General features: G+C 41.0%; 1 protein-coding gene across 10 annotated transcripts in view; it reads right to left on the bottom strand.

Annotated features, from left to right (window-relative positions):
• Positions 1-12,615, bottom strand: part of OSBPL1A (oxysterol binding protein like 1A) — a 69,030-nt gene that overhangs the window by 7,465 nt on the left and 48,950 nt on the right. For 9 of the 10 annotated variants that reach the window (XM_085539566.1, XM_085539569.1, XM_085539568.1 and 6 more), the window contains 8 exons: positions 9,521-9,677; positions 4,893-4,968; positions 3,185-3,319; positions 2,761-2,858; positions 1,861-2,043; positions 1,247-1,354; positions 1,065-1,154; positions 712-838 (listed from right to left, as the gene is read on the bottom strand). In XM_085539566.1, the coding sequence (XP_085395692.1) occupies positions 712-838; positions 1,065-1,154; positions 1,247-1,354; positions 1,861-2,043; positions 2,761-2,858; positions 3,185-3,319; positions 4,893-4,968; positions 9,521-9,677 (974 nt within the window). Of the gene's footprint in view, positions 1-711; positions 839-1,064; positions 1,155-1,246; positions 1,355-1,860; positions 2,044-2,760; positions 2,859-3,184; positions 3,320-4,892; positions 4,969-6,886; positions 6,983-9,520; positions 9,678-12,615 lie in introns of all 10 variants that reach the window. The other variant, XR_014943389.1, reaches the window with a different exon arrangement.

Here is a 12,615-nt window from a genome sequence, read left to right as displayed (position 1 = left end):
AATCCTCCTACTAAAATGTAATCATTACTGTACATGATCAGAACCATGATCCAACCAACACAAATTCTTCCATATGATTTGGTCAAAAGAGGCAGATCAATGAACAACCCTGTAGTGAGGGAACTCTGGGAAGCTTTAATCCAAATACTTGAGAGCAGAAGCATTTTATCCCTTAATGCTAATATCCATTCAATCTGTTTTTATATCCCACCCGGAAAGATAGAATAAGTGAAAAGTAATCTTAATGCTCTTAAGTACTACCAAAACACTGAGTTGGTCTGTGATGCCTATGAAGATCATAGAATCATAGAATCAGCCAGGTTGGAAAAGACCTTGAAGGTATCAAGTCCAACTGCAGCCTAACCATAGTACCCTAACTCTAACAACCCTCTGCTAAATCACATCCCTGAGCACCACATCCAAACGGCTCTTAAACACAACCAGGGATGGCGATTCAACCACCTCCCTGGGGAGCCTATTCCAGTACCTAACTACCCTTTCTGTAAAGAAGTTCTTCCTAACATCCAACCTAAACTTGCCCTGGTGCAACTTGAGGCCATTTCCCCTCGTCCTGTCACTTGTCACCAGTGAGAAGAGACCTGCCCCACTCTCACTGTAAGCACTTTCAGGTACTGGAAGAGGGCGATAAGGTCTCCCCTCAGCCTCCTTTTCCCCAGACTAAGATGTGCCAGCCTCTTAAAGAACTAATACCTGTTTACTGCTTTTCTTTTCTTCTGTGTTTTTCTTGTCATTTTTTTTGTAAGCTTCGAAAGTAGCTGGGTCAACGCTGTACAAACACTCCGTCCACTTCCCGTACAGCGCACAAAGTTTCTTTTTGCTGTCAGAAAATAAGAAAAGGCTGTGTTTGCAATGGAGCTAAAAGAGATTCATTTCATTACAGACAAAAACAGTTGAATGAGAAACTTTTCTTGAGAGCCATTCTTCAAACCGGACTATTGGTGTTACACAACTCCTAACCCGCTCTCTTTCAAGTTCATGCCCTTGGCATGACTGCTAGAAACAAAGGGCAGCAATTGGTATCCTATTAGGAATGAATCTGTTACCTTTTGTCCTGAATGTAGCCTTCAACTTTATGCAACTCCTTCCCAAACAGGCCACAGGGCTTGAAACTCAGCACACATTTCTCACCAGTTCTACAGACAGAACAAGAAGGCACTAATTACTTGCGGATGACTTTCCTTGTTACAACTCACAGCAAGTGAAATCTCCCACATTCTTAACTTACTTGTGGTTAGTTATTTCCACGTTTCCATACTGCTCAATCCAAAGTTTGCCCACGATAATGTTATGCACACAGCAAGTAGGATTTGTCCATGTGTAGGCTTCGTTGTGTCTAAGGGAGGGAGGCAAAAAAAAAAAGCCCATAAGTGCATCTCTGTACTGAATGTCACTTCTGCAACAAGCCATCTTCTAGCACCCACATCAAGTCTTAAAATGGGCATGGCAACAAGCCAGGCAAAGTAGGAATTTCATTAACCTATTGCTACTGATTTTATCAATTCCTTAAAACAGCAACGTCAGTGCAGTCCCTGTGGATGCTGAATGATGTTAGGAAAGTGAAAAGGACTCAAATTTGCTAGTCTTGGACTGGATGTCCAGGCACCTGCAGAACACAGATGTAAGAACCATCTATTACCGCTATTACCACACAGATTATTAAGCCAAATGACGTCAATTGCTTTCATTACTTCATTCCCTCCACCCTACAAAGCAATCCGCCATCAGACATCAAAATGTGAGCATCAGACATTCCCATTCCTAAGCCATGAGCCTTCTAACGCCCACTAATCATCATAGATGTGGCCATGGTACCTATGCAATTATAATTCATCAACTTACTCAAGAAGCTCCAAAGTCATTGTGCCTTTTGGTTCTGCTTCCACACTCTTGCCCCAGAATTTGAGTTTAGGATAAATGGATCCATGAAACACAAAATCATTATTCAAACCTTCAGCATAGAAAGCACTGATTGGTGGATGATGGCTGACTTGCTCCGAAAGAAGTCTAAATCCAAGATCATCTCTGCAAAAGGAAGTTTCTAAAAATCAGTGTTCTGAAGATACAAAATAAAGATGAGAAAGCATGCACCTAAAGTACAGTGAGGCTGCAGTCCTTTTCCCCAAGTGAAACAGATAGCTGGACTCAGGTATAGTTGCTGTACCCAATGTAAAACTCAGTAAAAGTTCTAAGGTAATACAAAATGATCAACTCATAGGCATAACAACCTCATTCTAAGTAACTGGGGACTATTGTGTAACAACGTCAATCTGTTTCCTTTTCACAGTAACTTCTTCCTTAAACATCTGCATAATCACAGGCCAAATAGTCATTTATTTGAGAGGAGAATTTACCCTAATGCAGCTGCAGAATAGTAGATTAGAATTGCTTATTTGCATCTCGGACACTCATATAATTACCATGACAACTCTAACATCTAATACATATCTTTTCATTAAGAAAGTTTCAGTGGAAAGTCACCATTTGTATATAAAAAGGGAATCAAAACTTGCCTTTGCTAGCAATTTTTATAACCTTTTCCTGAGACGAAAATTTCAGTGCTTTCTCATTACAGAGGCTGAACACCAACATAATGCAAACACCTCTAGCAACTATGAGATCAGACAGCGTCTTGCAAGCCAAGGAGCAGCATGCAAGTCACCTCACTGATCTAATCAAACATTCATTCATACATCAAACACCACCTTCTGATCTTCAGTGCATCCTCCCCCCGTTTGTTACCTGATCAATTCATAAGTCTCTCCAAGCAATGGGTTGAACGGCTTCCCCGTGCGTTCCCACTGCGAGGCTACAGCAGACACAGCAAATGCAGCAACACACTGTTCCAAAGAATATGAGTACACAGTTAATCTCCTGGATTTTAGTCTTTATCAAACAATAACAGCAGTCACAGCGTCACAGAATGTTTCTTCTCAAGTAGTATAGGAAGGTTCTATTTACAAAGGAAGAAAATAAATAGGATTCTAAACAAAAGGCTCAAAAAAGTCAGCCTTAGGAAAAGCAAAACGCTTCCCTAGACAAGCAAAACTGGTGAACAAGTGAGAGAATCTGACACGCAGCTGATAACAGCAGTTCTTCTTATACTAAGACAAACTATACAAAAAGAAAATAAAAATAAGTGTTCAAATTATTGCAGCCCAAGTACCTGCATTCGCTCAGTTGTGCTAGACAGAGAGCTGGCTTTGTGGATGAGGTATGTGTGCTCCATGTATTCTGTAAGTCGCTGAAGGAAGCTCAGTGGCTCGTTGAATATAACTGGCATTGTGATCTTGGACAATTCCTGATGCACAAATGAAACTCGTGTTAAAAACCAAGCTATTAGATACACTGACCACACAGTGACCAGAAGTAACCCAATCCTAATTGGCTTATTACAAAACTAAATGATGCTCTTAGTGCTAATGCAACGCGCTTGACCTGGCACTGCTAATGCTGAAAAGAAACAAACCCTCCACATCCCTCATAATCTGGATAAGCCCTTCTGTGTTGACACATAAGGCAACTTTTACAACAAAAAGAAAACCAAACATCTAACGACTAGCTTCCTACTAACAAACACGTGAAGAAAGTGAGACTAAACAATACGGTATTAAGGGCCCTTTTGAAGACTAAGTTACATATACTCTTAAAATAGATATAGGCCACCTAATTCCTTAAACACATTATCTTTACTGTAGGCATATGAGAAGGCTGGGGGGAGGGGGAGATGACAGAGGGGTGGCAGCACAGGAAAAAACATAAGAATTCTGTATTCTGACATAAATAAGTTTCTGTAACAGAAGTATCAGTTTTCAAGCTGCCTTCAGTAGCAAAGTAAAAGCACAGTATGGCCACTGACAACGTATGGAATAAACAACTCTGTTCTTAATCACAATAGCAGGATTCTTCTTTTCCTCTACACATTATGCAAGTCAAGCCTTCAATCAGTTCTTTGTGTTTTAGAGATATAATATTTCTCTGCTAGAGCCACTGTGACAAATCTCAAATGCTTCATAACAATTCAGGAGACCTGGGTCTGCTGACACAGCATTCCCTATCATTTCCATTTCTCACTGCTTGGTGTTGTGTGCTGTTCCTAAGTAAAGCAGGAGACAAAGAAGAGAAAGCAACTAAACACTTTTGGTAGGCTACCGTTACAGGATGATGTAAGTTTATCAGTAAGTACTTTCAGCCTATTGGAGGATCTAATGAAGAGAAGACCTCTTTCCAATTCACCCTTAGATGGAAGCAGATTACGTGCCAATCAGCCAACCTCTGATCTGCCCACCATCTGGCCAGTAACACTACTAACAGGGGGGGAAGCTGGAGTATGAAGGGGACAGGGAGAAGAGCAAAGTATATATATATATATATATCCTTAAAAGTGAAAAAACAAAACCAAAAGCAAATAAACAAAAAAACCCCAACACTACTACCACAAAGCACTTCAAGGGTTAAATTAAAGTCTTACCTTCCCTAGTTACAAAAGTAAACAAAGCACAAGTGGGGGGAAAAACAACAACCAACAAACAAATCCTTCTCCCCAACACATTCTCATTTAGGCATCAAATGAAACAGTAAAATGCTGGGTTGTTAGAATTAGGGTAGTATAGGTAGGTTGAGATTGGCCTTGTTGATCTTGAAAGTCTTTCCCAACCTGAGCAGTTCTATGATTCTGTCAATAGTAACATTTGACCCCTTTCTGGAAGCACTCAAGGCCAGGCTGGATGGGGCTGTGAGCAACCTGGTCTAGAGGGGGGTGTCCCTGCCTATAGCAGGGGGTTGGAATGAGATGATCTTAAAGGTGCCTTCCAACCCAAATCATTCTATGCTTCTAGAATCAGATTGTTTATCACAGCTTTCTGATTACTTACCATTCCAATGCATTTTCTTAAGATACTCCAGATACTGAAGTCATTTCTAGAGAACATTGGAGATGGCAAGCTTGTTCTGTAGAAAGAAATGAGGAAGAAAGAGAATTAATAACATAAGCTTTCCATTACTAACAATGATGGATAAACCCAAACACTTTCCAAGGAAAGTAAGAGTTTTCCAAACCACCCTGTAAACTGTAAAGCCAAACCACCATTACCAAGTTATGTAAAGTGCAGGGGAGCTTTCATTGCAAATACCAATCTCACTTCAGTTTTAATGTTCATAAGCTCATTTAAACTAAACTTTGTTTCGTTTTAGTTTTATTTGCTTTAAATCAATATACGTAAAATTATCACAGAATTGTAGGGGTTGGAAGGGACCTCTAGAGATCATCGAGTCCAACCCCCCTGCCAAAGCAGGCTCCCTACACCACGTCACACAGGTAGGCGTCCAGGCGGGTCTTGAATATCTCCAGAGAAGGAGACTCCACCACCTCCCTGGGCAGCCTGTTCCAGTGCTCCGTCACCCTCACCACAAAGAAAAGGGGAAACAACAGTCCTACTTTGAAGCCTGTGAACTGTTTCACCTGCACACGAATCAACGTTGGTTTGTTGTTGTTTTTTTACAAAAATAGTTTCTGAAACATTCCCTTCATTCTGTATAAAAGCAATGAAAGAGAATCTCTCTTTATGAAAGACACTGTAGGTATGTTCACTATGTGAAAACAGATACAGGACAGAAATACATGAAAATAACACCACTATTTATTTGGTTTATGTTACTAATCACCTGCAGAGTGACCACAAAGAGCACTTGTTGCCCCACATTATAATAATCTCTCAGGGAAAACAAAACGAAAACAAAACATGACAGCAACAACACAGGAAATAAACAACCCGTAGAAAGAAAGAAAGAAAGAAACCACAAAACCGCCACCAACAAAAACCCAAACAGAAAAAGCAGCTTCAGGAACGAGCCTTACACATTTAGTCTGTGCAACACAGGCTGTAATTATCAGAGTTAATGAAATCAAGTAGAGATTTCATTTGGTTTTCATGCTGCTACCAACCAGCTCAACTATTAAGCCATTTGTGTAGAGAAAGAGATCAAATCCCTTTGGCTACAGCAACACTAAAATCAAGTGTTTGGACCGTGAAGCTGGTACTGAGGAAAATCCTTGTTAACTAAGAATTACCTACAGCTCACTCAATCTAACAAGCTATTTAATTTCAAAGATTAGCCAATTCTGCCAATATAGGCTGTTTGTTTCAGGAGCCCTATATGCTGTGTTACCACCCATACTTACTTGTTGAAAAAACACCTTTACCAAAGCTGATTCTTCAGCTCTATCAAAAAAAATCAAACCTGTGCCTGAACTCAAGGCACTAAACTATGTTTCCTCTTACTTGTTAACAGCCTAAACTGACTGTGGCAGAGAGCATAAGTTGACAGGAGGATTTGCTTTAATTAATCAACCCAGTATCATCCATTCCCTATATGAAAGAAGTCAGTACGTGGATTGAAATAGAGAATCTTGAATAACAGTGGATACTTTGATACAAATGTCCAGGAGAGGACAGTGTCCACCAAGCATTCAGTCGTATTTTCATTTGTAGTCTTTTACTTAATCTCCCCGTGTATCTGATAAAGAAGGAGGGTAGTAGAGCAGATAATTTTTAAGCAAGCCCTTCTGCACATCAAACACTAATGTCCCATTAATGCTTCATGCAATTCACATTTTTGTTGAAGCTAACACATCATCCACTCAATTTGTTTAACTGCTTGGAAGCTGGCGTTCAAGTTTAAGCCATTTGTCCACATTTCTTTCTATGAGTGAGTGTAACAGCGCAAGCTTGTGATATTCAACTCTTTCCTCCTTGTAGCACACGTGTACTGAAGCAACAGAACACTTTTAATCCTCCAAGGCAGCTTCTGGGGGCAAGTAAGGACACGTGCAAAAATGACAGGCAGCCAAGACTTGAGGCCTACTAACCTTGACCCAGTCCCTGTGATTAAGGGAAAGGTTTGTGAATGCAAAGATTTCCTTCCAGATGTCAGTTTCAGAAACAGCTCAGGAAGTTACTTTTAGCTGTAAGCGACAAAAACAGCTGCGGGAATTTCTTTGCAGTAGAACAGATAAAAAGTACTTGTTCAAAGCATTACCTTTAGCAGATTAACTACTACAAGAATCTTGCTGGGAAGGAGACATATGGTCTGAGCAAGGCCTGTTCAGCTTGCCTTCATGCAAACCTGCCTGAACAACCTGACTGCTCGCAAAGAGCAGAGCACAAACACAAATGAAAGGTTCTGAAAGGTTCCCCAAAGGGAAAACTGACTGTTGAAACCCAGCAGTAAGTGGGAAAAACAGTAATAAATGGATATCACACAGTGATGGGTACTACAGAACGTTTCTGTGTGAGGGTGTTTGTTGCTTGGCTGTTTCTTTGTTTGTTGTTGCTGTTGGTTTGTTTTTTATGCTTGGCTTAGATTATTCCAAAGCTATTTAAAGTAGTGAACTTCTACCACTCAAACTCTCTCCCATTAAGTTTTCAGAAACTATGGAGTCCATTCCCAAATCAATCTAAAGCTACAAAGCATATAATCAACACGACCGCAGATACTCTATGATTAATCAATAGCACACAAGCTATTCTGATAAGACCTGACCTAGATAGCAAATTGTGAGTCAGAGCTAGGCCTTGGTATTTTAAATTTCATTGGCTATTACTCGCCTAGGAAGTTTAATAGCTAAATAGCCTGATGAAAGTCAGGTTGTAACTGCCACCAATAGCATTTTAGCAATACATGCAAAAGCGATGGCTTCATCCATCTGCACATCCTAACAGCCAGGTTGGGGACAGCCCTGCCCATGGCACGGGGTGGGACTGTGTGTGCTTTGAGGTCCCTTCCAACTTAAGCCATTCTATAATTTTATGAATCCAATGGATTTATTCCTACATCTCCAAAACAACAGCCAATCGAGAAAAAGCAGCTTCCAACTCCCTGCACAAAGCCCACACCACTCAAGCAGAGAGAGGTGGACTACAGCTCAAGTTTTCTATATGAAGGTAGGAAAACTGTTGTATTTATACAGTCAGGTTAGCAGTGTTGGGTACTTGTACATGCAACTCAGCTGCAGCTCCTCTATTCATCTGATGAACTACTGGAAAGTACAAGGACTTCAGGCAAAAGATTTTTATCAAGCCTCCAAGCAACTTGCTTCCAAGCAATTAACAAAAGGAAGTTAAATGAAAAGAGTTAAATGTATAACACTGGAAGCAGGTGCTGGCAAAACATTCTGCTCTCTTCACTTTACATGGCACAAAGTAGCTAAGGAGGCATCACAGATGATGCATATTTGACCAAATGCACTGTAAATTGACTCCCAAACCAAAACAGGCACAAATTGGAGCCAGGAACTCCAGCTAGATGACGGTTCTGAATTCAGAACTGCAGACACAGCAAGCAGATCCCGACATCCTTTCATACCAAGTTATCAGTTGCTTTAAAAACTCCTCAGAAAACACGCCAACATGCACTGCTTTTATGTTGATCACAAATCGCCTCCGACCTCCTCACACTTTCAAAGGCAGTGAGTGCAATACAATAGATTGAGTTCACCTGGTGCTTCCCCACCCCAGAATGCCTCTCCTGACTAGGAAAGGCACCTAATCAAGGCCATAAACAACACCCTAACGACACAACAGCAGAAAGCAGTATGCTCAGTCAGCTGCTTTACGTTATCTTTCCCAACCACCCTGTTACTCCACCCAAGACCTTATATGCCTTAGTCTGCCTGGTACAAGAGGGACGTAGATTCAGAGGTTGAACCTTGAGACACCAAGTCTCTGACATTCCCACATGCTCCAACAGTCACGCAGTTCAACTGCTTACGATACCAAGTAATTAAAGCACGTCTTTGTTTCTCTAAAATTAAACTTTAATTCCCTGTTTTTTACAGAGATCCGGTGTCCTCATCATCGTTTGACAGGTTCAAAACACTTCCAAATTAATCTTTTTGAAACATACTGAAGCTTGACTTCATCTGCAGCACAAACATTATATTGCCCTCCGCTGAAACTTGAGAATCATGGTGTCTATTACAGCTCATTAACTCTAGACCTATTGTCCTCCTTTACAGGCAAGGAAACAAACAAAAATGGATCAGTTGACAACACAAAATAAGCACATAAAACATGGATGAGACTTTTAGAATAAGACTCCTTTTGTTCACATTTAAGTTTCTGATAACCGGCTAGAAATATTTTTCATTCATTCCTAATACCAACAGAAGGATCGAGTGACTGGAAATTAAAGTGGCATAGATCATTAAAGATGCACGAAGGAATTAAAATCCACACGCACCTCAATAAGATCTATTCATTTTTTACATAGCACATTATATTTTATCTTTACTTATTCAGACTAGATCCCCAAAAAATAAGCTACAAAGAAAAACACTGGGCTTGGAAAGACACTCTTCATAAAGTCTTAGAACAATGACTTCTCAATCATCCCTAGCAAAGTTTTAGAAGTTTTCCACAAATTATGTTTTTCAGAGATCCCGGATGTCTTTCACTCGCCTTTCATGTATGCTATAATACCTTAAGAACAGGCAATATCCTACCTGTGTTTTTTGATTCCGTTAGACATCGACTCTCCACTGTCGCAAACCTTTTCTTCAGACATGCTTGAAGTTATTGTATCTTTGGAATCCATGCTGTCTTCTAGTGAGTACGCTGTTGTAGTTTCAAACCCGCTTAATGATTTTTCAGATTCTGAATCTGCAAAAGAGCAGGTGCATGTTAATGAATCTGCTGCCAGTGCTACACTTCAGTCACTAACAGATCTCCTCTCCTTGTACAAAACTGAAACCTAAGTAGGCTCCTGTGTCCTGCTGACTGCATCCACTTGGTAAGTAACTAGTACTGTCACAGACCGCTACAGCTCTGTATCTAGAAACAGACTAAAGAGATGAACAAGAATAGCGAAGATTAAAAATCTTCAATCCAACCGAGCCAAAACCTGATATTTTTATTAACTCAAAGCTACTACAAGTTATGGCAAATGCTAATAGCTTACCTAACCAGCTCAACAGTCAAGTCCTGATGACCCCTTCTATGCAAGATCTCAGTTTGGTCTAAACTCTTGGACACTGCTTTTCAGCAACCTTCCATTTCCAGTTCCCTGAGCAAGTAACAAAGACCAAAAGGAGGTACTGTATGCAATGAAGATTACACCAGCCATGCAAGTCCCAACAACGATAAGCTCACTAATCGATAAGCTTTGTACTCTGGAAGGTAGGTTAATAGTACAATCCACATCACAGCTAAAACTGTGGCTATCTGTACCACCTGACTTCCAGCCAGTTTTTTGTTCAGATAGTGCTTAACCAGCCCTCAAGAAAAGGCAGCCTTGCTCCAAATTCAAGACCAGAAAATTTCCTGGCAAAAGGTCTTATTTTTGTTTCACGTTTTAGTCTCTCAAGCTTGACAAGTCTGCCAAAGGATTATCCAAAGTACAAGTCCCAGGAAGCAATGGAACAGCTTTAAACAAGTGAAGATGCACCAGTTTTTACATCATTTGGGAAACCTTTCAGCAGGAACCAGGTACAACAATGAATGGTAGACAGCCAGTGAGGCAGTAAGCCTCACTTCTTCTGAAAAAAGCAAATCCAGATTGCAGTAGACATTGTTCCTGCTATGCACTTTTTCAAGCATATGTTACTGCTCTTGGCTGCAAATACCCAGAGAAATAACTGCAAAATTAGTCACTCTCTCATACGCTGATTCTAATTCAAACCCAGCAATCCAAAGCCACTGAAGTAGTCGTCCATCCAGAAGAGTCACAGCAGTCCATTGCCAGATGCTTTCCTGTTCTCTCTTAAAAACACAGAGCTTCTCCAGAACGTGTCAATTAGACTCTGCTTTGATGAAGGGGGCAGTGACAAGATTTTCAGCAATCCCCACTATCAATGCAAGCTACATGATGTAAGGATGAAGCAAAGCCTTGCCAAAAAGGACCTGGTAAGAGACAAGCTGGACATGAGCCCACAATGTGCCCTCGTAGCCCAAAAAGCCAACCATACCCTGGGCTGCATCAAATGTAGTATGGTCAGCATGTCAAGTGGGGATCCTGCCCCTCTGCTCTGTGCTGGTGAGGCCTCACCTGAAGTACTGAATCCAGATGTGTGGAGACCTCATTGCAGGACAGACACAGACCTGCTGGAGCGTGTCCAGAGGAGGACCACAAAAATGATGTAAGGGATGGAACCTCTCCTATAAGGACAGGCTGAGAGATCTGAGGCTGCTCAGCCTGGACAACAGAAGGCTCCAGGGAGACCTGATAGCAGGCTTTTAGTACCTAAAGAGGGGGACATAAAATGAAGGGGACAGAGTCTTCAGCATGATCTGCTGCAATAGGACAAGGGAAACTATTTTCAAACCTATAGAGGGAAGATTTAGTTGGATATAAGGAAGACATTTATTACAATAAGGATGATGAGGCAGTAGAACACACTGCCCAGAGAGGTGGTGGATGCCCCAATGTTGGAGAAATGGAAGGTAAGGCTGAATGGGGCTCTGAGCAACCTGATGTAGCTGTAGGCGTCCCTGCTCATTGCAGAGGAGTTGGAGTAGATGATCTTTAATGGTCACTTGCAATTAAAATGATTCTATGATTTTATGAATATGCAGACCACAGAAAGGTCAAGAAAAGAACAAATTGTTAATCCATGGATGGGTTGTGCCACAACACCTCCACTGTCTGTAGAAAGGTTGAGATCTAAAAACATAAGGGAGATCTTTGGTTTCATTTAAAACATCAATTCCTCTTCTCATCAAGTCAGTACTGAAATCAAGCCAGTTGCTAGGGAATGAAAAGAGCTGCCAGCTGGTGCTGAGGATATGCTAAAAAAGTGGACTGGCACTCCAGAAAATCTTCTCACAAGTTTCCGCAAATGTATCAATCTAGTTATATGCCAATTTATTACATAACACGGTGGGTACTGCCTATAAAAAGTAGGATAAGCACATGATTTTTTTACCTGCAGACAACTCTGTTACACGAAATAGAGATTTCTACAGAGACTATAAGACCAGATATTCAGAAAAACATTGCTGCGTATTCTAATATCAAAGAGGAAGAGACTCTTTAGCAGTGTAAGACAACTCGGCCCTCAGCATCCCAACCCACACTGTACAGCCAACATATAACAAATCTGTAAGCCCCTGGAAGTCAAGTCCAATGGAAATAACTGCTTAACTGTGCCAGCAGTTATTGTACCAGAGAAACCCTGAAACGTGAAGCAAACACTGCAACACCCTTATTCTTCTGTATCATCAGGGTCTGATGTCTACAACAGATCTAGGACCCCAGAGGCAGAAAGGACAGGTAAACTTCACCAGAATCACCGATCACACTGCAATACACCTCTCAGCGTAAGGATTTTTCAACACTAGATATGCTCAGTTCTCCAAATGTTGGCTTTATGTCACTGTGCCAAGAGAAAATTATGTCGAAATGACTGAACTCAGCACCTGCAGACCTCTCCAGAGCTGGACAATGACCAGACAGCCTTGTACAGGGCATGTGGCTTACCTAATAACAGCTGAATATGATACACACAACAAATAATAATAGAAGAATGAAACCAGACATAGATGCAAGAAATTCTCTCTCTACAGATGCCTCTCCCATTTTTCTGAGAAATGTATCTCATTG

The sequence above is a fragment of the Coturnix japonica genome, chromosome 2 (assembly GCF_054131305.1).
Source record: "Coturnix japonica strain WE chromosome 2, WE-NBRP24, whole genome shotgun sequence".
Taxonomy (NCBI): domain Eukaryota; kingdom Metazoa; phylum Chordata; class Aves; order Galliformes; family Phasianidae; genus Coturnix; species Coturnix japonica.
Note: the sequence above shows the minus strand (reverse complement) of the source record. Positions and strands in the feature narration are given on the sequence as shown.